Source organism: Saimiri boliviensis, chromosome 10 (assembly GCF_048565385.1).
Source record: "Saimiri boliviensis isolate mSaiBol1 chromosome 10, mSaiBol1.pri, whole genome shotgun sequence".
In the NCBI taxonomy this organism is placed as follows: Eukaryota; Metazoa; Chordata; class Mammalia; order Primates; family Cebidae; genus Saimiri; species Saimiri boliviensis.
This window is the reverse complement of record NC_133458.1, coordinates 113,213,862-113,239,095: the sequence shown is the minus strand read 5'-3', so window position 1 is coordinate 113,239,095 and position 25,234 is coordinate 113,213,862. Positions and strand designations below refer to the sequence as shown.

The 25,234-nt window shown below is 41.7% G+C and overlaps 1 protein-coding gene across 12 annotated transcripts in view; it reads left to right on the top strand.

Moving 5' to 3' along the window:
- The window catches only part of HECW1 (HECT, C2 and WW domain containing E3 ubiquitin protein ligase 1), a 600,315-nt gene that overhangs the window by 409,984 nt on the left and 165,097 nt on the right, over positions 1-25,234 (top strand). For 11 of the 12 annotated variants that reach the window (XM_074379771.1, XM_010341340.3, XM_074379772.1 and 8 more), the window contains one exon: positions 23,588-23,663. In XM_074379771.1, the coding sequence (XP_074235872.1) occupies positions 23,588-23,663 (76 nt within the window). Of the gene's footprint in view, positions 1-7,158; positions 8,469-23,587; positions 23,664-25,234 lie in introns of those variants that run through there. The other variant, XM_074379776.1, reaches the window with a different exon arrangement.

Sequence of the window (25,234 nt, the reverse complement as noted above, 5' to 3'; positions counted from 1 at the left end):
TTGTGGAAGACAGTGTGGCGATTCCTCAAGGACCTAAAAATAGAAATCCCATTTGACCCAGCAATCCCATTACTGGGTATATATCCAAAGGATTATAAATCATTCTACTACAAGGACACGTGCACACGAATGTTCATTGCAGCACTGTTTACAATAGCAAAGACCTGGAACCAACCCAAATGCCCAACGACGATAGACTGGATAGGGAAAATGTGGTACATATACACCATGGAATATTACGCAGCCATCAAAAAGGATGAGTTTACGTCCTTTGTAGGGACATGGATGAACCTGGAAACCATCATTCTCAGCAAACTGACACAAGAGCAGAAAATCAAACACCGTATATTCTCACTCATAGGCGGGTGCTGAACAATGAGAACACAAGGACACAGGGAGGGGAGCACTACACACTGGGGTCCGTTGGGGGGAAATGGGGGAGGGGCGGGGGGTGGGGAAGTGGGAAGAGATAGCATGGGGAGAAATGACAGATACAGGTGAGGGGACGGAAGGCAGCAAACCACACTGCCATGTGTGTACCTATGCAACAATCTTGCATGTTCATCACATGTACCCCGAAACCTAAAATGCAATAAAATGCAATAAAATAAAAATAAAAAAAAAAAAAAAAAAGAAAACAGGCAATGACACAGCACTCTTCCATGCCTCTGGCAGTGGACAATGTAGGGTACTTTGTAAGGACCAGTTATGGGCAGGCCCAGAACATGATGCAGGGTTTTTCAGAAGGAGTACGCTGAAATGTGCACACAACGCAGCCATGTTCCTGATCAAGCCCGTTTATTTTTTGTAAGCAAATTTAATCTAGAATATAGTGGCATGTTATTCATACACATGTCTTCTGCAAAAGTCCCTTCAGGTTTTGATCAGACGAAAGCAGCAGGGACATTTGTACATTTGCTTTTGGGGCAAGGCATCAGGTGATCTTGCCCTTCTAGAAGAGAAAGAAAGGGAAGGGACTGGCCATCATCTCTCTAGAGCAGGCGTCCCCAAACTTTTTACACAGGGGGCCAGTTCACTGTCCCTCAGACCGTTGGAGGGCCCACCAATGAAAGAGGTGCCCCTTCCTGAAGTGCGGCGGGGGGGGCGGATAAATGGCCTCAGGGGGCCGCATGCGGCCCACAGGCCATAGTTTGGGGACACCTGCTCTAGAGAATTTACACAGGCCCTGTCCACAATCTCTAACCTCCTCAGAGAGGCATCCTGGAAGTTTTGATTCTATCCTAGCCCAACATTAAGGAATCTGTTCCATTTGAGGAAAAGAGATCCAGAGCTCACATTAAAGAGGCATTTTGGGGTCTCAAGCCATGGTTCTCAAGCTTCCCACCAGCCATGGTTCAGCTGCCATAGTGTTGGGGTGGTTTATATCCTTCCTCTCTGGACTCTAGGAAGCAAAATGCTGAATCACATTCCGTGATTTCCAATGGTTAGTTCTAAACCTTCTCATCAAGTTGCATTTTCTGTAGAAATGACATTAGAAAAAAAAATTAGAAACAAATCACTAATGGAAAGTGGAAACCCTTTCTATGTCTGTAAGAGCCACATTCTGAAATTAGTGTCAGGACATCTATAAAGCCCTGGTGTTTCAGGGGTACATTTGCACATGTTCCTCGGGAATGGATCCAAGGTACTCATCAGATAAACAGGGTTCATGGTCCAGAAAGATAATGGACTTCTGTCGTAGGAAATATCAATGTCACTCTTTGCTAACAGTAAGAGTCAATCTGACAGTCTCAGTACAGTTAAAAGTCTACCTTTGCCTTTATGGGAGAGAACACCTTCATCTTTGCCAGCACTATGAAAGCTGCAGTGTTCTTATTTACTACCTAGGTATTTACTACCTGACCTAGAAATTGTGAACAAACATATCAAGATAAATATATTTATATGAATCTTGATATTAATATATTCAGTAACCTAAAAAAAAGACAGGAAAATTAAATGAAGACTTCTTAAACAAAAGGCTTTTCTCTTCTTTCTCTGCAGCAAGGTCCAAATGTTGACTTCTTAGGGATTAGAGGCAAGGAGCTTAGCACAGAATGGACAAAAGAAAATGTTAACTTTCCCTAAAACAAAACAAAATGGATGAGTTCACAGGTGACGTCTTTCAAATGATCAAGGGATAGATAAATCTGTTACACTTTAAGCTTTCAAAGGCAAAATGAACTAATTTACATTGTTAAAGAAAAGACAAACCATCTGAAAAATGGGCCAGAACCTAAAGTCAGTTTTTAGGGGGGAAAAAAAACCACAATGACCAATAAACACACAGAAGATGTTCCATCAAGAAAATGAGAAGACAAATTACAGACTGGAAGAAAATATTTGCAAAAGACATATCTGATAAACAGATCGTACGCACAGTGACCAAAAACTCATAAAAGTCAACAGTGAGAATGCAAACAAGCCAATTTAAAAAATGGGCAAAAGATCTGGGCAGATATCTCACCAAATATATACAAATGGAAAATTCGCCTATGAAAAGATGCCCAACCATATTTGTCATTAGAGAATTGCAAATTAAAACAAGGAGCTACCAAACACACCCACTAAAATAGCCAAAATCCAAACACTGACAACACAACATCTGGCAAGGATATGGAACAACAGGAACTCTCATTCATTGCTGGTGGAAACACAAAATGGTACAGCTGCTTTCAAAGACAGTTTGATTGTTTCTTACAAAACTAAACATACCCTTACCATATGATTCAGCAATCTTGCTCCTCAGTATTCACCCAAAGGAGTTGAAAACTTACATCCGTACAAACATCGGCACATGTTACAGCAGCTCTATCCATAATTGCCAAAACTTGGAGGCATCTTGGAAGCAAAAGGTCTTTCAGCAGGCAAGCGGATAAATTGTGCTACATCCAAACAATGGAATATTTTTCAGTACTAAAAAGAAATGAGCTGCCAAGCTATAAAAAGACATGAAGAAATCTTAGATACGTATTACTAAGTGAAAGAAGCCAATCTGAAAAGGCTCCGTACTTTGACATTTCATCTAGATGACCTTCAAAACATATGGAGACAGTAAAAAGGATCAGCGGTTGTGAAGATTTTGCCGGGAGGGAGGGATGAATAGGAGGAGTACAAAGTGTTTTTAGGGCAATGAAACTCTTCCGTAGGATACTATGATGGTGGCTCCAGGTCATTATACATTTGTCAAAACCCACAGAACATACAACACCAAGAGTAACCTCTGATGGAAAGTATACACCTTGGGTGATAATGATGTGCTAGGATAGGCTCATCAGGTGTGACAAATATACCACTCTTGTGTGGAATATTGGTAGTGGAGGAAGGTGTGCATGTGTGGAGATGGGATATATGAGAATGGTTTGCTTTCTGCTCAGTTTTGCTGCGGACCTAAAACTGCTTTAAAAGAAATTAAAGCCTATTTTTTTTAAATGCGCCAATCAGAAAGCAAAAAGTCAAAAGTTTGATGGTACCCAGGGATGATGAGGGAGTGAAAGAAGCATGTGTACACTATTGGGCCCATTTTGTTCAAGGTACTTTAGCAGTATTTATCAAATGTATCAAAATGTATCTTGGGCATATTTGCAAAAACTATTTGGGATATATAGACAAAATTATTCAACTCTGCATTGTGAGAACAGCAACGACAGGAAAGCCAGTGTCTCCAGCAGGGAGACTGGCTGGTACACTCTAAGGGCAGAAGCAGCAGGGGAGCAGACTGTAATTATGGGGAAAATTTCCTAATACGTTTTTTGCTGGTCGTGGGGGTTTTTTTGTTGTTGTTGTTTTCTTTTGAGACTGAGTTTCATTCTTGTTGCCCAGGCTGGGGTGCAATGGCATGGCCTCGGCTTACTGCAACCTCCCCCTCCCAGATTCAAGGGATTCTCCTGCCTCAACGTCCCAAGTAGCTGGGGTTACAGGTGCCCACCAACATGCCCAGCTAATTTTTTTAGTATTTTTAGTACAGACAGGGTTTTACCATGTTGGCCAGTCTGGTCTCAAACTCCTGACCTCGGTTGATCTGCCTGCCTTGGCCTCCCAAAGTGCTGGGATTACAGGCATGAGCCACCGCACCTGGCCTCAATATGTTTTATGAAATGCAGAGCAGTGCTTTTAATATTACCCTGTTGATGTCATTTTTTATTAATAGTTAGAAAAATTATTTCTAGGAAAAAATAACAAGAACTAAGTAACAGTGACTACCTTTGAGGATTATGTGGGGGTGGGGTGTACAGGATTTCACTTATTATGCCTTTTCTTTTTTACCTGTTTATATTTTCTAACAAAGGGTTATTTTCCTTTTTAAAAACTTGTTTATGTTTCCTAACAATAGATTTCTTTTTTAAAAAATCACAGGAATTATCAAAATAGTGGGATTGTAGCCTTTTGTGTTTTCTCTGTTAACTATTTTAACATCAATAATTTTTTTAAATAATTTTTTACAAGAGAAAAGCCCATTTAAAAAAAAAATTCCCTTTTCCTTCTTTTCGTGACTGGTCTGGCTTTATCTAGATGCTCAAACTTGTAATGTCACAATTCAGTCCTTGGTGCAAAGGGAAAGAACGCTGGCATGTGCTAACGCAAGAGTGCTAAAACCGTTGCCAAATCCCTCCTTTTCCAGAGCAGGGGTCAGACATCCATCAAGTGATACGGATGCCTGTTGAGGCTACCTATCAACCCCACCGCCATTCCAACGGGAATGACAAACAGAAAAGACAAAACCGATCAATACCGAAAACCATGATTTAATGAAAACCAGAAATGAAGAAAGTGCTCAGGCCAGAAATGGAGAGGAATTTCTGATGATTATAATATCATTGAGATGCCCCAAACCCGGAGCAGGAAGAGATGGAGGCAAAGCAGACCGAGGGTGCGGAGAGTCGCCGCAGGTGTCACAGTGAGCTCTGTGGTGCTGTCTTCGTGCACTTTGGGGTCGTTCCACCTTCACCTTTTTTTTTTTTTTTTTTTTTTTTTTTTGACACAGTCTCCCTCTGTCACCCAGACTGGAGTTCAGTGGCTTGATCTGGGCTCACTGCAACTTCTGCCTCCCAGGTTAAAGTGATTCTTTTACCTAAATTGCGTAGTTTAGTCGAGACGAGGTTTCTCCATTGGCCAGGCTGGTCTAGCACTCCTGACCTCAAGTGATCCCCCCAGTGCTGGGATGACAGGTGTGTGCTACCATGCCTGGCTTCTTTCATCTTTTCTTTCTTGCTTTTCCCTGTCTCACTCTGAAAAAATAATCTCAGGGTTTTTTTTTTTTTTTTTTTTAAAGCTTATTTTTTCTTTGCCTGTATCTACAAATACAAATTTGAGTAAAATGCCCCTTCTAATGGCCGGCATAGTAGATTAAAGGTTTTTTTATTTTCAGTTGTGGTAAAATATGCATAGCAAAATTGACCATCTTAACCATTTTTCAGCATGTAGAGCTCAGTGGCACTGTGTACATTCACATTGTTGTGTGACCATCATCACCATCCATCTCCAGAACTTTTTTATCTTTCTAAACTGAAATTCTGTCCCCATTAAACACCAACTCCTGATTCCCTGCTTCCTCTGAGCCCTTGGCAGCCACCATCCTACTTCTCGTCTCTAGGAATTTGACCACACTAGGCACCTCATGTAGATAGAATCATACAGCGTTTGCCCTTTTGTGCCTGGCTTATTTCAGCGAACATAATGTCTTCAAGGTTCAACCATGTCTCAGCGTGTGCCAGTGTTTCCTCCCTTCTTAAGGCTGAATAGTATTCCCTAGTGTGTATATACTCTATTTTGATTATTCATTTCTCTGCTGGTGGATCCATGGGCTGCTGGAGATAGGTATTTTTTGTAGGAAACGCCACTGGTTAGTTGGTCGGGAAAATTATTTGTTGTTACTTTCTTTGCATTGAAAGAAGTTATCAGTCATTTCATATAAAAAGTATTCTGTGGTTCAAATAAAAAGAAACACTAAGAAAATTCATAGAGATTGGCTTCTTTTGAAATAAATTCAATGTAAAGAGATGCTAGTAAATTCCACATGTTCTCTACATGATTCAAGAGAACATTGATCTTGGAAACTTCCTAAGAGAGCAATGAATGGTAAGAACAGTAAGGAGATAATGGGTCCCACCTTTTGACCAACAGTCACAGGTATGTGACTTAGAGACCATGGGAAAAGGAATTACTGAATTAGAAGACAAACAAACAAAAAAAATTATTCCTTCACAGTGGAAACTGGAGATGAAAATAGAACTTTTTACAACCCAGAAATCTAATATATGAACAGTAGATGTTTCTAAAACACAAACTAGAGAAACATAATAACCAATGGGAAAAAATGAAAACATATTCTGATCTAAAAAATATATACCTAATTAAAATTGAAATTCCTCATATTTCAGATAGCTGGAATTGATATAATAAAATATATATGTAAGTTCATAGTAAAAAAAATTTAGTAGACACATAAGAAAAAAGAATAATAATCCAATACACAGCAAGCTTCCAGAATGACATAGTCCTTCTTACCATTCATTGCTCTCTTATAAAGTTTTAAAGATAAAATGTTCTCTTGAATCATGTTGAGAGCACATGTGAAGTTTCCCCAAATTTCCTTCAGTTTATTGCACTGGATTAACTCCAAAAGGAGCTGAGGAGTTTCTGGAGGAAGAATTTTTGAACTGAAGAATGCTATAAACAAGTAAGAGAAACTGCCGGACGCCTGGGAAACAGCAAAGGCCAAGAAAATTGGAATGTTCTCTTCGCAGCACTAAGATGTGCTTGGTAAGATGTGTATTTAAAGGGGGAAAAGAATTGTTCTCTACCATACTAGTTGTCAGTGATGTATGACTAGGTCAAATACAGACATTCTCAAGCATGTAAAAATAGAGAAATCACCCATGTCAAAGATAGGATTTCAGAACTGAGAAAACTGTGGATGGCAGAAACCGGTAGTGAATAAGGAAACTCGTTACCTATAAAGAGATATGCTGAAGTGATTGCAAGGGTGTATTATTATTTTATTACTTAAATATATATTGAATGACTTATTGTACCAATTAGCTAAATAAAAAATATTCTTTAACACTTATTTTTAAAAACACTCCAAGCCCAGCACGGTGGCTCATACCAGTAATCCCAGAGCTTTGGGAGGCCAAGGCGAGTGAATCACTTGAGGTCAGGAGTTTGAGACCAGCCTGGCCAACATGGTAAAACCCCGCCTCTACCAAAAATATAAAAAATTTGCTGGGCATGGTGATGGGCAGCTGTAATCCCAGCTACTCAGGAGGCTCAGGCAGGGGAATCACTTGAACCCAGAAGGCAGAGGTTTCAGTGAGCCGAGATCATGCCACTGTACTCCAGCCTGGGTGACAGAGCGAGACTCTATCTCTAAAAGAAAAAAAAAAAAAAAAAAAAAAAAGAAATTTCAAATATAAACATCTTGAGTTCAGATTTGTAACTTTCAGCTCCAGCATTCAATTTAGTGGTCACACTCTGGGGAAAAAAAAAAAGACTTTTCTTCAGGTAAAAGTCTTGAGAAAAAGTAAATTCTTACTTTCCAAGGATCTCACAGAGCCAACATGAGTAAAGTTAGTCTAACCTGTAAGCAGGTGAATGAATGTGGTAGCACAGAGCCATTTGAGCGGGTCAGAGATACCTAGGACTGGGCTCTTCCCGTCCCTGGCCTCACCCAACACTGTAAGACCCAGGCTAGGGAGGCAGGCAGCCCAAGCCCGTCTCCTCCCCACACCAACTACATTTTCAAACCTGTTCTGAAGGCAGAATGTTCTACTACCAGTGCCTTTTACCCTTCTTGCTCTATTAGCAAAGGGAAGTTCAGGTTGATGAGCAAGTGGATTAACTATGATCAACTCATTTATTTTGCTTGAAAACCCACAGTAGCACTAAACCAGGGAGCAAAGCTCTCAAAATGCGCTTACTCATGAGTTTGCAGTTCACTCTGTGACCTGGTTCTGCCCCCTCGCAATAATTCATCTCAGGTTCTGGTAGATCATTAGATCTCACTTCTTTCAACCATCTAAACTAGGTGAAGGTGTCCCTGGATTTAAGGTGCTGTAGCTTCAGACGGGACTGGTGCTTTTAGATCAGGGGTGTTCTCCATTGCTGTTTCCTGAAAAAGTCCAAAGAATTAGAATCAAATCCTTGCATGTGAATTCACAGAGATAACATTTTTTTTCTCCTTGTGAGTTTTTCCTATGTTACTTACAGCAAAGATGGCAGAGCCCTTAGGTTAATGAAGTCCCCAGGCATGTTGCCAGGGTGTAAAGGCCCTTATCTGTGCTCTCTGCCAAAGGGAAGTCGGAATTATCAAGCAGCCCCAGGATCAAAGGGAAGTCTGATCCTGGGGACTTTCCTATGCCTACCCCAGGGCTATGGATAATTTCTCTGCCTGCGTTCTTCACTGAAACTATCTTTTAGGAGAAATGGCTGCTCTGGCAGAACCCAAAGATGACTGCATTTCCAAGGAGGTTAGTAGACCCTTAGCATTAATGCCCAGTTTATGGGTACAATGTAGTTACATATCCAAATTCATACATTTACATATAGTCACTAATAAATAGTTGCTGTTTTTAAGAGTTGAGTTTAATTAGAAACTAATTGGCCAAGTATATAATATGTATATAATATAATATGTAACACACTTTTTATCTGAAAGTGTGTTACACTTTCAGATAAAAAAAAAAACTGGCTTAAAATTGTCAACATTGCATTCTTATAATCTAGTTATTGTAATCTAATCATTTTCTTTCTAGACCCTTCATTTCTAGAAATGTCTAAGTCTCTTTAGTTTGCCTTTTGTTAAGGACTCAGAGAGCCAGTATGAGGTGATTTTGCTCTCCTGTGTGCACAGTGCCTAGTGGATGAGGAGAGAGGAGAGGATTTGTCAGGAATAGGATTATTTAAGAGCAGGGGAACCTAACTTTTCAGAGAGCAGCCTGTAACAAAGAGCTATCTGGAACAATCTTGTGGTTTATGAGTGGAGCTCTCTCAGATAACTTGCCTTAGAAAGATTCTGCATTGTCCTCTCAGTCCCAGATACACATGGTTAAAAGCCTTTGCACTTTGGGCCAGGCATAGTGGCTCATGTCTATAATTCCAGTACTTTGGGTGGCCAAGGCCAGTGGATCACTTGAGGTCAGGAGTTTGAGACCACCCTGGCCAACATAGTGAAACCCTATCACTACTAAAAATACAAAAAAATTAGCTTCCACTAGTATGTGCCACCATGCCCAGCTAATTTTTGTATTTTTAGTAGAAGTGGAATTTCACCATGTTGACCAGGCTGGTTGCAAACTCCTGGCCTCGGGTGATCCATCTGCCTCTGCCTCTTAAAGTGCTGGGATTATAGGCGTGGCCACCGTGCCTGGCTGCTATTTTATATACATACATATATATATATATATATATATATATATATATATATATATATACACACACACACACACACACACTTTTTTTTTTTTTCTTTTGTAGAAATGAGGTTTCACTATGTTGCCTAGGCTTGTCTCAAACTCCTGGCCTCAAGCAATCTTCCTGCCTTAGCCTCCCAAAGTGCTATGATTACAGGTGTGAGCCACCACACCCAGCCGAGCCTCAAATTCTAGATTTTTAGTGACAAGGATAGGTGATAAAAATAGGAGCCGCTTCGGAGGACGGTGGAAAGTGTGTCTGAGGACGTGGTGAAACAATGCCTGTGATGCTCTCAGCACTTGCCCTACATGGGGTAACTACCCAGTAAAAGTTAATTCGTACTGTTTTGTGAGCTTTTCTATGATGTTTCTCTCTGGGACTACTCCAGCTCTCTGGTTACAAAATACATGGATTTCGATATCATAGATAAGCTAAATGTATATGTGGACAACATATAGAAAACTAGAAAGTGTAAAAATCAATGAGTTACTGCCTATAAGCAAGAACTTAATCCCTCATTCAAGATGTTTCTTTTAAAGAAATGTACTGACCCTAGAATAGTATCTGTGAGATGAATAGACGGTGGGTCTACCCCACCAGATGGATGGATGGATGTAGAGGGAGCAGTTGGATAAATGAGTGAATTGAGTAGATGGATTGTGAATGGTTCAAAATGATGACTGAAATGTGGATTTCTTTTTTTTATTATTTTACTTGTTCGGGGACACATGTGCTGAACGTGCAGGTTTGTTACATAGGTATACAAGTGCCACGGTGCTTTGCTGCACCAGTCAACCCATCATCTAGATTTTAAGCCCCACATGCATTAGATATTTGTCCTAATGCTCTCCCTCCCCTTGTCTCCCCACCCCACAACAGGCCCCAGTGTGTGATGTTCCCCTCCCTGTGTCCATGTGTTCTCAGTTCAACTTTGACTTATGAGTGAGAACATGTGGTATTTGGTTTTCTGTTCTTGTGTTAGTTTGCTGAGAAAGATGGTTTCCAGCTTCATGCACCTGCAAAGGACATGAACTCATTCTTTTTTGTGGCTGCATAGTATTCCATGATGTATATGTGCCACATTTTCTTTATCCAGTCTATCATTGATGGGCATTTGGGTTGGCTCCAAGTCTTCGCTATCATAAACAGTGCTGCAGTGAACATCCGGGTTCATGTGTCTTTATAGTAGAATAGTTTATAATCCTTTGAGTATAAGCCCAGTAACAGGATTGCTGGGTCAAATCTATTTCTAGATCCTTGAGGAATTGCCACACTGTCTTCCACAATGGTCGAACTAATTTACACTTCCACCAACAGTGTAAAAGTGTTCCTATATCTCCACATCCTCTCCAGCTGTAATCCCAGCTGCTTGGGAGTCTGAGGCAGGAGAACCAATTGAACCAGGGAGGCAGAGGTTGCAGCGAGCCGAGATTGCACCACAGCACTCCAGCCTGGGTGACAGAGTGAGACTCTGTTTCAAAAAAAAAAAAAAATTCATATGTAAGTAGACTCACACAGTTCAAACACATTGTTCAAGAGTCAACTGTAATTTCATCAGACTTACTATTGGTTACTTCTAAAGGACAAGTGAGTATTGTTTTTTGGGTTCTCCACATACCCTCTAGAAACATGGAAGGACGTAGGTGTGAGGTTCTTAGATTCTGACCAGTATTTAATGAAAAGATTAACTCACTCATCCCATGCTCCAGAAACCAGTGGATAGCAGGAAACTCCAGTGACACTTCTGGAAGGAATATGACAGCCACTGCAGGAAGACGGGGCCCTGAGATGCTGGTGCGCCTGGGACTGGCAGCAAGGCCATCCTCAGAGCTTAGAGAGCTTTTCCTAAGTATCCCTGTGGCACGTCCCAGGAAAAAAGATGTTAACGTTAGCAAGAAAAAAATACATCTTTGCCTGAAACTTAAATATATTTTTAGATGGGAATACAATTCAGAAATTTTAAAGCAAGTCAGCAAGGGGGAAAAGGTTTGCATTTTTTTAAAAAAATCATCTTCCAGGCAACTTTTCATTTAGTGAGGAGTAAGTATTATCACATTTTCACCATTACACTCACATGGATGAGCCACATCCCTTTGGATTATCCCTCAAAATTGCTCATCTATTCAGTGAGAGGGAGTGGGTGGCTAGAAAGCGCTCTATGCAAAATGCTGCCCTTGTCTTCACTAAGCAGACTGTCTGACCCAGATGGAACAGCAGCCGACACATTTCCTATCGTTTCATTCACCCAAAGGCTTTGCAGTCGATTGGTTTAATCACTATTTTAAAAAGTAGAATCAAAGCGGTTTTCCCCTTGAACCTCATATGCTTAGAAGCAAAGAGCTAACCCTTGTCACTCCTGCATCTTTAACTGGACTTGGTGATAAAGGACAAAACCCAGGTCTGGAAAGACAGTAACTATAAGAAGTTTCATAATTTGTAAGAAAAAGATCCTGAATTCAAACAAATGGCTTCAGCCAAAGGGGCGTCTCTCTTTCCCTCAACACCCTCTTCCAATTGGTCACCAAGTTCTATCCATTTTATCACTTGGCATCTCCCCTCTCCCTTTGCCTCCCCTCCTGCACACAGACAGGGCCCAAGTCATTGTTATCACTCAGAGATTGTTGCAGCTGCCTCCAAATTAGTCTCTCTACCTCTGTCTTATCCCCTCCAATTTTGTGATTCACATCCTTGAGTATGCACTGGACTCACCTGGGCGCTTTAAAGAGGACAGATGTCCAGGTCCTACCCACTCCCCACCCCCAGTCTGACTCACATGGTCTCAGTAAAGCCCAGGGCAGCTTCCATACCACGGCAGAGCCATCCCTCAGAGGGCTGGGGTGGAGGGCTGATCTCCCTTCTAATAGAAGAGCAAGGCCACTTGCACAATTTGTGGTTTTTCAGAAAACGAAGACTGGCCACAGTTCCCCGGGAGAAATATAACTGCTATTGGTTCTATAATCAGGCAGATATTTCTCCCAAGGCAAAAGAATGTGTTGAAAATGAGCTTTGGGTCATAAAGGAAATCACTTGAAGAAGGTCATATTTGTTTCCTATTTTGTTGTGTTACAAATTATCACAAAGTTAGCTCACAGGTATATAGGTCAGAAGTCCTGGACAGTATGGCTGGATTCTCTGCTCAGTCTATTGCAAGGTGAAATACCTGAAGTCAATGTCAGCCAAGCTGAGTTCTCATCTGGAAGTTCTATGGAAAAACCTGCTTTCAAGCTCATTCTTGTTGGCAGAATTCAGTTCCTTGTGGTTAGGACTGAAGTGCCTGTTTCCTTGCTGACTCAGCCAGGGACCACCCTGGGTTCTTCACACTGCCCACATTCCTTGCCACATGGTCCCCTCCATCTTCCAGCCAACAATGGTATATCAAACCCTTCTCACCTTGAATCTTTGACTTCCTCTCTCTCTTTGACCTCTAGGCCCAGATTGAGTTTGTGTGTTTAAGTCAGACTCTTATAATCTCTTTTTCTTAAAGTCAGCCATCCTAATCCCCGAGTAATTCACAGTCCCTGGGCACATATACCACAGATTTTCCTGCAGTAAATCTTGGAGCCAATCTTAGAATCCTGCCTGCTGCAAAGGCTCAGAAGAGTCCCCCAGTCCTCCTGGTATTTAGAGGTTGAAGGTGGAGGCGGAAAGAGAAGAGCCAAGCCATCCCAACTCAGCCCAGAGTTTCTAACTACCCACACAATACAGAAACCCACTCCCAGGGATGTGCATAAGCTCTGAAGAAGCAGTGCTATCCCAGCTCAAACAGCTGACCCTATATGAGCTGCCAACCCTTGCCCCTAGATCCAGCCTGATCCCAAAGTAATCAGGGACATGCTTCTACCCTAGTGCCTGTTTCTCCTGTCTTCTAATGAAACTCTTCCAGAAATTCTGCCCCACGCACTTCCCCACCAGCGTCAGCCATGTCACCCTTCATTTCAAGCTGTAAGCCCTCATCTCAGGTCCATGGGCTCTTAGATGAGCTCAGATGAGGGAGGAATGCATCTATCAGCTGCCTCTTCTGGGCCAGCTGAAGGGTAGAAGCTAACAGAAGCTCACTGCACTCTGCTTTTATTTTTTTTATTTCACATAAGGACAGGTTTTGTTTACAAAATAATTAAAATAGCAGCTTGACATGAATTCCTTAGAAAACAGGATAGAAACATAAGGCCAGGACTACCCACATATTAAATCAATCCAGATGAGTGTGGCATGCAAGGCAATGCATTTGCTTTTCCGAGGTGTGTATTTCAAATAGAGTGTGTATTTCAAATTAAGAAGGCAGCTTTCAGAACTGCGTTTTGGTCACATCTTTTCCTCACAGCCACTCTTTCTTGTCATGAAACCAACAGCCCTCATTCTTCCACTCCCTCTGGACCTCTCCCCACCACCAATCCCATTGCTCTCCCTCCCCTCCCCTCCCCTCACAGCCCCCAGCCAGCCACTTCCCTTGAGCTGGCTTTGAACGAGTCAAGGTGTGGAAACAGATTCATCATCACTCGTCCTGTTCTACCTTTTCCTAAGTCTTAGAGGATCCATGTCTTTTTCTGTGGTCTTTATTCATCAAAACTACTACGGTATTGGTGTCTTTCCGCTTAAAGAACTGAGCTTCCTAGAGTTTGAAGGAGAAAGTATGTTTTAAATACTTTTTACAAAGGAAACTTCTTCTTGCTTTTGCCTGTATGTTTATCTCATTCCACAACCAACCAGAGAAACAGGACCATCCATCTTCAGGTCTTTTACAGACTTGTAGTCATGCAGAAAATGCTAACCATCTTCAGGTCTTTTACAGACTTGTAGTCATGCAGAAAATGCTAACAGCAGCAAGACATTTACGTAGGAAGCCTTTCCAAACTATATAAATGTACTATACCGATAACTCACAGGTGTTAGACACAGACCAATGCTTTTTATTGGTTTTGAGCTTATGGTATATTTATAACTCTTCTAAGCTGGACCAAGTGATCTAACAAATGGCAACAGATTTCTCCCCCACTGTGAATGGAGGGTTCAGGATTCTGGGCTCTGGACCCGATTTGTCTGATGTTACCAGTTATATGACCTTGTGGCCCCTTGATTGACCAGCTTATGCTTCACATTTTCCATCTGTAACGTAAGGAATCAGATATTAGACAATCAGATAACAAAATTCTTAACGATAGAAGTCTGAGGTTAAAAAACAAATACAATATAAATAACAACATTAGCCTGATTTAGAACATGTGTGACACGCACATTATGTCATTCAGTTCTCAGGAGAACTCAGTGAGATACATTTTATTATAATCTCCATTTGATGGAGAAAACTGAGCATTAGAGCAATTGATTGCCTCACCCGAACACAGACAGAGGAAGAGCTGGCAGAGAAAAGGACATGCTGGTTCCAGCCCGGCTGCCTGTCAACACTATATCGTACACCAGCCTATGACCACCTCTGTAAATGCTCCCAGCCATCCATCCACTCCACATCCAGGGAATTTAAAACCATTCCTGAATTGTTTATCTCTTTGTAGGGAAGGAATAAAACATGGTTTGGTTATTGTGCAATATAATAATGGCCAGAGTCATATTTTTAGGTCAAATGTTTGGGGCAAGAACTGCAAACTTCAAAAGCTTCTAAGGAGCCAGGTTAGTATTACACGTCATCAGATCTAAAATGCCATGGACTTTCGGACCCACCATTGATTTTCATATTGCCAGGCTAGAAAAACTTGCTAATTTTAATTACAAGCCGCATCGGTAGTGTACCACATAAAGATTGTCAAATGTGAAGCAGTGGGTGCTTGGAATTAAAGAAGCAGTCACAGGACACCTGGGGACGTGTGATGCTTCAGAAGAGAATGCTGTTTCTCAGCCCCAGGGACTTGCTGCTGGAAATTCTGGTTTTTTGTTTTTATTTTGTCTGAGACTCACCCAGGCTGGAGTGCAATTTGGTGTAATCTCAACTCACTGAAGCCTCTGCCTCCTGGGCTCAAGCGAGTCTCGTACCTTAGCCTCCCAAGTAGCTGGGATTACAGGTGCGTACCACCGTGCCCGGCTAATTTTTTAATTTTTAGTAGAGACAGGGTTTCACCATGTTGGCCAGGCTGGCCTGGAACTCCTGATCTCAAGTGATCCACCTGCCTCAGCCTCCTAAAGTGCTGGGATTACAGGCACAAGACACTGCGTCCAGCCAGCATTCTAATTTTTTAACAGAAGTCTAAAATCCACGTTTTTAGTAAATCTCCTGATTTAAATATATATATATGTTAAAAATTAATTTTCTAAAAGCTTAAACACTCTATAAGCCAAAGAAAACCCATCCATGTGCCATTCAGCCCACAGCCCAGCCTTTCCTGTGCCAGGTGGGTGCCTCTTGATGGGTTTGAACCAGATAAGAATGATGGGCCTGCAGAGAGTGGAGTGATGACTCCTTCACAGGCAGAGGGGACACCTGGCTGGATAATGGTCATCCAGACAAGAAAGGATTGGGGCCTGGACCAAAGTGCCGGTAATGGGGTCATCGTTTCTGGAGGAAGATGCAAGCCTACACCCTAAAAACAAAAGCCTGTGTGGGCCAAGGGGTCGCCAGAACCTAGTTCTCATGCTCAAAATAGGGGAAAGACAGTTTTGAGGATTGATGAGGTTTAGTTAAAGACAACTTTAAGATGTCGGTCTTTCCATCACCATTTAAGGGAGGTAGACCCTTGAGAGTGGTGTTTCTAAAAGTGTGATCCCTCCACTGCCAGCATCAGCATCACCTGGGAACTTGTTAGCAATTCAGAGCCCTCCCCAGACTTACAGAATCAGTCCTTCTGGAGGTGGGCCTTGCAATGTGTTTATCAAGCCCTGTAGGTGATTCGGATGCATGCTAAAGTTGAAGAACCTCTGCACTAGAGCAGATACCACTCCGTTGTTTTTACGACTTGGTACAATCTGTGTTCTCACTTTTAGAACAGTCTGAACTACCCAAGAAGAATAGCTGTATAGCCAAAGAACCGTCAGGGAAAATCTATTTGATTAATCTCAGCTAGGATTATCATTTGCACACTGCTTCTCACCTTGTTGTTGTTGCTGTTGTTGTTTTAAAGAGACAAGATCTCATTGTCACCCAGGCTGGAGTGCAGTAGTGTCATCACGGCTCACTGCAGCCTTGAACTCCTGGGCTCAAAGGATTCTCCTACCTTAGCTGCCCAAGTAGCTGGGACTACAGGTGTGCACCACCACGCCTGGCTGAATTTTTGTAGAGAAGGAGTCTCACAGTGTTGCACAGGCTGATTTTGAACTCCTGGCCTCAAGAGATCCTCCCACTTTGGCCTCCCAAAAGCGGTGGGATTACAGGTGTCTGCCACCCACCTGACCCCCTCATTACCTTTAGTAGGCTAAAAGCAGCAGTTCTTTGCCTGAAGCAAGTTTACTTTGTGCTAAAATCTTCCAGGCCTGTGTGGTGGAAAGCAATCAGAGTAAAGAAAATCGTTCCTAATTAACTCATTATTTCCAATTCGCACCATGAAAGCTATAAGAGAAATGCCTCATTTTTCCAACCCCTCTCTTTTTCCCCATAGTGATTAGCATAAGATCCCTGAAACTGGGGACCTGTGCCTCATCTTCAAGGCAGGAGCTCTTCAGTCTCTGGAAGCCAAAACACTCTATGAGTACCATGAAATTTCAAAATAAAATACACTAAAAATAATGAGGGGGCTGGGTGGGTGGCAGACACCTTGGTGATGGTGGCATCCGAAAGCAAAGGGAGGCCATGCATGGTAACTCGTGCCTGGACTCTCAACACGTGGGAGGCCAAAGCAAGAGAATCACTGGAGCCCAGGAATTCCAGACCAGCCTGGGCAATGTAGTGAGAGCCCATCTCTACAATTTTTTTTTTTTAATTTGCCTGGCATGGTGATGCACACCTGCAGTCCCAGCTATTCAGGAGGCTGAGGTGAGAGGACCACTTGAGCCTAGCTGGTCAAAGCTGCAGTGAGCTATGATGATGCTAATGCACTCCAGCCTGGGCAGCATATGAACAAAATATGAGCAAAAGAGATGCAAGCAGCCAGGCTAGATCTGAGGAAATGGCCCCAGGGGTTTAATAGACTCTATGGGGTGGGGGTAGTGAGTTCTGAAGCTCTTGTGTAAGTGTTTCAGACCAAAAATTGGTTCATCTCAAGTGAATTTGGTGAAGTTGAGGCAGGCCAGGTCTCACTAACACAGGCCTCCATTACAACTGTCCCAGCACTGAATGAGGAGCTAGGTTAAATATTAAAAGCTGATTGAACCAATGTCCTTATACAAAGGCTGGAAGGTAACAAAGAGCCCACAAAGAGTTTCACCTAGGCTTTTCCTGGGCCTTGAAGCATGACAGGATAACAGAGGAATTCTTAACAGGACCCTTTTAGAATTAAACAAGTTTTATTGTGGGTCTGAAAAACACTCCCCAGGCCTCCACAAACAAGTTTATTGGGGTCTAAAGAACTCCCCAAACCTTTATAATTTAGCAGGAGACATAGGTAATCACCCCAGCACCTAGACCCATTTCGATTAAGTAAACTTACAGAGGCTCCAAAAGAAGGTCTTCAGGACTCAAAACTTAGTTATGGATTAAAAGGAGTGAATCACTTATGTCTTAGATGGATTCACACTTACACATAGACATGTAGCTTAGAAGGTATATAAGTTCGGGAAAACTTTGCAATTTTGAGTTGGTCTGGTGATAATTTCCAGACCTTCTCCCTGTCACCGGTTACAGAAATAAAAACTCTCTTCCTCCGCAGTTCGTGTATCTAGTTATTGGGCCACGTGATAGCAGCCTGACCTTCAGTTTGGTCCGAGAACAAAGTCATTGAATTGTTCTTAGCTCACTCCTGCTTTCACATTTGTAAGCAGGAGTGGGAGTGAATGATACCTAATTCTTACACAGTTAAAATAGCATGTATGGAAGAAATGGCTCTCTGCTTGGCCCATAATTGCCACTCACTGTGTTGTTTTTCCCACCCCTTTAATGGGTCTTCTTCTAAGTCTTTCATCTCAAGTGTCCCTGAGGTTGGGGAGATTTCTTTAGGATTCAGCTGACTTATGTTTCTTATGTTTAGGCCTCTAAAGATGGCTTTGCCCTTTCAGTTTACAGGTCTTTCTGTTGGAGAACTTGAAATGTGCTGCCTCCAACAGCAGGTAGTTAGAATGACAGTCACATAATGAGTGTGTAGTAAGGAAATGCACTCAGCAGTGCCCTGTAAAGTGGCTAAGATGTGCTTACTTAACTACCGTATGCTTGTTTGAACATCTCAGTGATTTGGAGTTGGAAATGGAACTTGGGCCTTTGATTGTTTACTTTTTGGTTTTTGTTTCTTGTTCTTTTAAGGTGGCTTTGAGGCCTATCCAAACATTTAATAGACTTTGTCTTGGAGGTAAAGATACTGAACTTTAGAGGAAATCCCTGAATCTCTGATGCAGAGTGAAACTCATCATTCCCTACTTTTGGCTGCCAATGCACCACAGCTTAGATATTATTGATAATGTGATGATATTTTCACCTCAGTTTTAGGTTCCATTATCATTATGGAGCCCTGTACTTTTCATTTATAGGCAAATCAATGTTTTCTGGGCCAGATAAATACTTAGTGACATAATGAATTTCAATCTATGACATCATTGTCAACTTGATTGTTCTATAACTAAAACCTTGTCGGCATGTTTAGGGGAAATCACTCTAATCATTTGAGAGTAATTGTGGCTGTGTAAATGGAGATACCGCATCAGAATTGAGTATAACGTGGCCACACTTCTATTGGAAATGCCATGTACACTAAAGGAAGCAGCTCCAGCTTTTACCCAAAGGAAGTAAGCCGAGGTCTGGGCCATTCCAGGAAGCAGCTTAGAAAGTTCTTTGAAATATCCTTCTTTACCTTCCAAATGCATGCTCATTTGGCATTCAACTTTAGATTTCTTCATACTTGTTTTTAAAATAAAAATAATTTTACACAAAATTTTCAGTAGAATGATGCTCCTGGGCAGGCACCCTTGCCCCTGGGCATAGATGCTTACCTCTGGGAACAGAAGGCACCTGTCTGAGAAGCCCTGATGTCCTGGGAGGCTGGAAAACCGGGGATATAGGTCAACATGCATATATGACTGTGTGATTAGATGCTGCTGCATGTTTTTAGCAAACCACTTCATCTTTCATGCAGTGATACTGTGCAAAGAAAGGGTAGAATTTGAATAACATGCTGGAGAGTAAAGGCCAAGGGAGCCTCGTTAACTGAGTTACAGTCTCCGGACTGCTGAAACAGAAGATCCCCTGCCAGGGTGAAAAGAGCTGGTCTTCACACTCTCTTGCTGAATTGCAGTTTTAGGGGTGTGCAACAGTGGTGTGAATTCATGCTTACGACTTTCCAAAAGGCAATTGTAAAGAGAAAATGAGAATGGGAGTTGGAGAGACATCTGAATTAACCTCAAAGCCCTTAATTTAACTCTTAGAGCTTCTCAATACCCTGCAGAATCGTCTATGCCCCACAATAGATTCAGTTTGGAATCTGTTAAACCATTTGCCAAGTAGGCTCTACTGTGGAAACATTTGGGTACAAGACATACACAGTGAAACTGCCAGAGCTTCATTGGGGAGAGAGGGGCAACAGGGCCCAGCGCCAAGCAGTTAGAATGGCAGTCAGGCATCAGACAAGCCACAGAGCAAAGTGAGCTTGTCAGCCCTGAGAAGACAAGCCATCTCCCTGACAACAGGCCTACAGCCTCAGATTGCTCCAGGGTAAAACTGTTTGGGCTGAGTCTTCACGTCATTTTCACAGTCAATAAACTGTAAAGAGTCTGTCTGTGAGTACAGCACATTTCTCAATGTCAAATATGCTTCTGCAATGCATTTTGAGCAAGAAGTCAGGATGTCAAACCTCCCTAAGACTGGGCAAATATTTTTACTTCCTGGAAAATGTTTATTATGGCTACTGTTCCCTCTATTTTTGTATCATCAGTGTGGTGCTTAGATGACTTTGTAAATGATGTTAGGGAAAAGCCAAGAATTTAGGTAGAATTTCATGGAGACTTAAATGATGTGTTTCCTCACTGAACTTAATAGCTTTTGAAAAATATACTCTTTTTTCTTCTTTTTTTTGGGGGGGTCTACAGACCTGTTTTTGATGCCTTCAAGATGAAGAGGCTTCTTTGTAAATACTCTGAATGCCAGCAGAGGAACATTTAAATATGAAGAATCAAAATATGTATGCTTTAAAAAGAAAGAAATAAATGTACCATCCTTTGTTATCATTGCATGTTTGAGCTCATTTCAGCTTAGCATGAAATATGCAGTTTAATCCTACACCTTTTAGAAAATATACAATGGAATACACATATTTTAGACTTATAATTCTATAAACTATAATTATTAAAATTATAGTTTTTGTTGTTCCCCCAAAGAACTTATATTCTCAGAAAGAGGCAAGCTTGCAGTGAGCATTTTTAAGTTAGAATTAGGAGCCAGAGTCTTTAGCCATTGATTGTAATTGTCCTGGTGGTGCAGTACAGCACTGTGAGGAGGCGTGGTCAGCCTGTGGAGAACTCCCACATCTGTGTCCAGGCACAGGCTTGCAAGAGAAGAAAAGTTCACAACATGAAGGAATTTGGAAGCCCTGATTATGCCATGAGGACTGGCCATCTTCAGAGTTAAGAGTGTGATCTCTGAGCATGTGGTCTCTGAGCTGATGGCTGATCTCCATTTCTTAGTGTCAGCCATTGATGGGAATAACAAACAGAAAGTAGGAAGGAGAGGGCCCTCAGATATAAAGAAAGTTAATTGTTACCAAAATGCCAGAGGTTTGTTCTAGGTCCCATTGCTCCATGCATAGAAAGCCAATCACTGCGACAACAAGTATTGCCAGGAAAGAAGGCTTTTTATTTGGGTGATGTTAATTGGGAGAATGGTGATAAGTTTCAAAGCCATCTCCTTGACCAACTAAAATTGGGGTTTATATATCAGGAAAGGAATGTAAAACAGGAACAAAGGAGGGGTCCAAGGAACTAAGGAAGACGAATGAGGGGTCTGACATCTCATGGTCTAGATGTGGGCATATGGTGAGTTTCAGTCCCTTACTTGAGAGTCAGTTTCCTGAGGAAGGAATTCCAATGAGACTGTAACTGCTGAAGGGGTTCACCTTGCCCACTACTTAGACAGAGCCAATTCATCAAGACAGGGGAATTGCAATAGAGAAAGAGTAATTCATGCAGAGCCAGCTGTAAGAGAGACTGGAATTTTGATGTTACTCAAATCCATCTCCCAGAACATTCAGGGAATAGAGTTTTTAAGGATAACTTTGTTGTGGCGGGGGAGGGTCGGGTAGCCAGTGAGCCAGTGCTGATTGCTCAGAGATGAAATCACAGGGAATCAAAGCTGTCTTCCTACAGTAAGTCAGTTCCTGACTGAGGGCCAAAAGATCAGATGAGCCAGTTTATTGTTCTTGGTGGTGCCAGCTGATCCATCAAATGCAGGGTCTGCAAAATATCTCGAACACTGATTTTAGGAACAGTTTAGGGAGGGCCAGAATCTTGCAACCTCCAGCCGTATGACTCCTAAACCATAATTTCTAATCTTGTGGCTAATGTTAGTCCTACAAAGGTAGTCTAGTCCCCAGACAAGAAGGAAGTCTGCTTTGGGAAAGGACTGTTACCATCTCTGTTGAAACTGTAAACTAAGTTTCTCCCAAAGTTAGTTCAGCCAAGGCCCAGGAATGAACAAGGACAGCTTGGAGGTTAGAAGAAAGATGGAGTCAGTTAAGTTAGATCTCTTTCACTGTCTCAGTCATAATTTGGCAAAAGCATTTTTAAGACAAATGTAATGTTCAAGTTTTTATAACACCTCAGAACCCATGAGAGTTTTGACTCACCTGGCCATGTTTTACTCTGATTCTTATCAAATAAGACTCTAAGGGACAGATAGGAGTCAAAGAGTTTGACAATCTCTTATCTGGTCTCATCCATTCCATATGTCACTACATTGGTTGGCTCCCTTTGCTGAACAGCCCAGTTTCCATGAGATGTACATCACAGTTGGGCCTCAGGGCAGCCATACCAAGATCTGTCCACACGCTGCAGCCAAGCTCACAGGCTCACCAGGGGTACCTGCTTCAGTTTGAAAAGATGAATAGTAATCCCTTTGTACTCTTGGCTGAAGCTGTGAGCCCTGTGATGCCCCATCATTACTCCTGGTCTCGTATCAGGCAGGTTGATATGCATATCCAATCACAACTCTTACAGCATCAAGAATAGTAAGAGAAGAAAGAAAAAGACTGAACCCACACAATCTACAAACAATGAGATTCTGAACAAGAGATTATGGACATTTTCATTTTTCTTTTCCTAGTACAGATTATCTTCTAAAAAATGGACACTGGATTTGCTTAATACCCAGAGATTTAACATTATTTTTTGCAAACATACAACACATGCAAAGGTAAACAGGAAGAGTTATTCTGCCTTCAAATAAATTCTCAAAATCATTTCTGAATAAAACCTTCCTAGAAGAGAATGGAAGCAAAAACTTTAGCTATATTTATTGACCTATTACTGAATATTGAGCAATGATGAAAAAGAAAACATTTTAGCAACATTATTTTCAAATACCTACTAGACTGCAGATAATCCATATAACAATTGTGTTCTGAAATTTCCCAGGAAGGCAGCTGCTTAATTAAGAGAGACCTCAGAAGAGCTGCTTAATGCCATGTTCGGGCTCCTCCCCAGCAGTTTCCTGGAAATCCCTAAATAATAATAAGTGGAGATGCAGCAGATCAACACTCTACTTTGCTAAATGGAAACACATTATAATTACAACAGTAAACATCTATTGACCTATCATTCTAATGCCTTAGGCCCTGCTTTGATAAATACTTTTTGCAAATTTGAATGTGAAAAGACATTGTTTGCATAAGTAGTTACAAAGGGTCTTTTCTATTACAGTAATTGTGTGTGTTGATTTTCATTTCCCTGAAAAGTACCCATTACCCCCACTAGCAGATCCTCTACTACTGGGAAAGACATTAGGTTGCTAGAAGCTTCTTTTAATCAATAGTTGCCCAGTGAAATCACTGTCTTCGTTGCCTGTAGCTGGTAAAATAACTGTGAATAAGCATGCTTGTGTTGAAGTGTGAATATCCATTTCAGTGCTTGTTTTGCTTATCTCCCATTTTCTTTCTTTTTACAGATTTTTAAAAGCATTGGCTCTGATGAGACTGTCCAAGGACAAGGAAGTCGGAGGCTGATCAGCTTCTCTCTCTCAGGTATGTTTTGCTCACCTAGAGGTCTTGTGGGGAGAATAAGAATGTCAACCAAGAGTCAGGATACCTGCTTCCATTCCACTCTTAACTACAAGTCACTCAACCTCTCTGTGCCTCAGTTTCTCAGTCCTTAAAGCAAAAATATGTTTTGAATCTGATCACTTCCCCTTGACCACATAAGGATAATAGTTTAGGAAGTAAGAGATGTGAAAGCAGACTGAGATAATGGGAACGGAGGCTACAGTTCTACCTCTCCCCTAGGGCCACATAGCAGTAGTTGAGAGTAGACAAAGGGACACAAGGAAAATAAGGAAAACCTAGGAAGAGAAGCAGCTATTCAACCCTTTGTCTTAAAAAAAACCTCACATGGGGCACAATTGGCAAAACAGATAACTGAGCCACTCAAAAATGCACATTCATGGAAAAAAGAATCAGTCGAATCCAATTAGTCTGTTAACTAATAGTATTTTAGTTTAATATTTAAGAGTAAGTTAACGTTTTAGTTTTCATGAATGTACTGTCATATGTTAATAATGGGGCAGACTGGGCAAAGGGTATGTGGGAAATCTTTGTATTGTCTTTAGAACTCTTCTGTAAATCCAGAATTATTTTAAAAATTTAAGGCCAGGCATGGTGGCTCACACCTGTAATTTCAGCACTTTGGGAGGCCAAGGCAGGCAGATCGCCTGAGGCCAAAAGTTCGAAACCAGCCTGGCCAACATAGTGAAACCCCGTCTCTACTAAAAATACAAAGATTAGCTTGGCATGGTAGTCCGTGCCTATAATCCCAGCTACTTGGGAGGCTGAGGCAGGAGAATCACTTGAACCTGGAAGGCAGAGGTTGCAGTGAGCCGAGATTGTACCACTGCACTCTAGCCTGGGCTACAGAGTGAGACTCCAACTCAAAAACAAAATCAAAAAAATAATTAAAAGTTTTTAAAAACCTGAGCTGCTCTGGCTAACATGATATACAAAGCTCAGGGCTTCACATACTCGATCCCACCCTAAACAGTCTTTAAGGGGACACAGCAGCATAAAACTTGAGGACTCCATTGAGCACAGCTGGAAAACTACTACCTCAGCTTGTCAAATCAGCAGATGTTGCAGGCCATGAATGCCAGCAATCAGAGGTCACAAACATGAAGTACATGTGCTTTCTTGGAAGCTACACAGTAAACTGGGGCTTTTCAAGTCTAAATAAGCTCAATAAAGCAAATATGTTTTGATCCATTAACAATATGAGCATGTGTATGTCTAAGCTGAAGGAAAAAAAAGAAGAAAAAACTTGTAACCACCCAATGGGTTCACCTTGCCCACTGCCCAGACAGAGCCAATTTATCAAGACAGGGGAATTGCAATAGAGAAAGAGTAATTCACACAGAGCTGGCTGTGCAGGAGACCAGAGTTTTAGTATCACTCAAATCAGTCTCCCTGAGAATTCAGGGATCAGAATTTTTAAGGATAGGTTGGTGGATAGGGGCCAGTGAGTCAGGAGTGCTGATTGGTTGTGTTGGAGGTGAAATGTTAAGGAGTTGAAGCTCTTGTGAAATCATGAGGTGAAATCATAAGGAGTT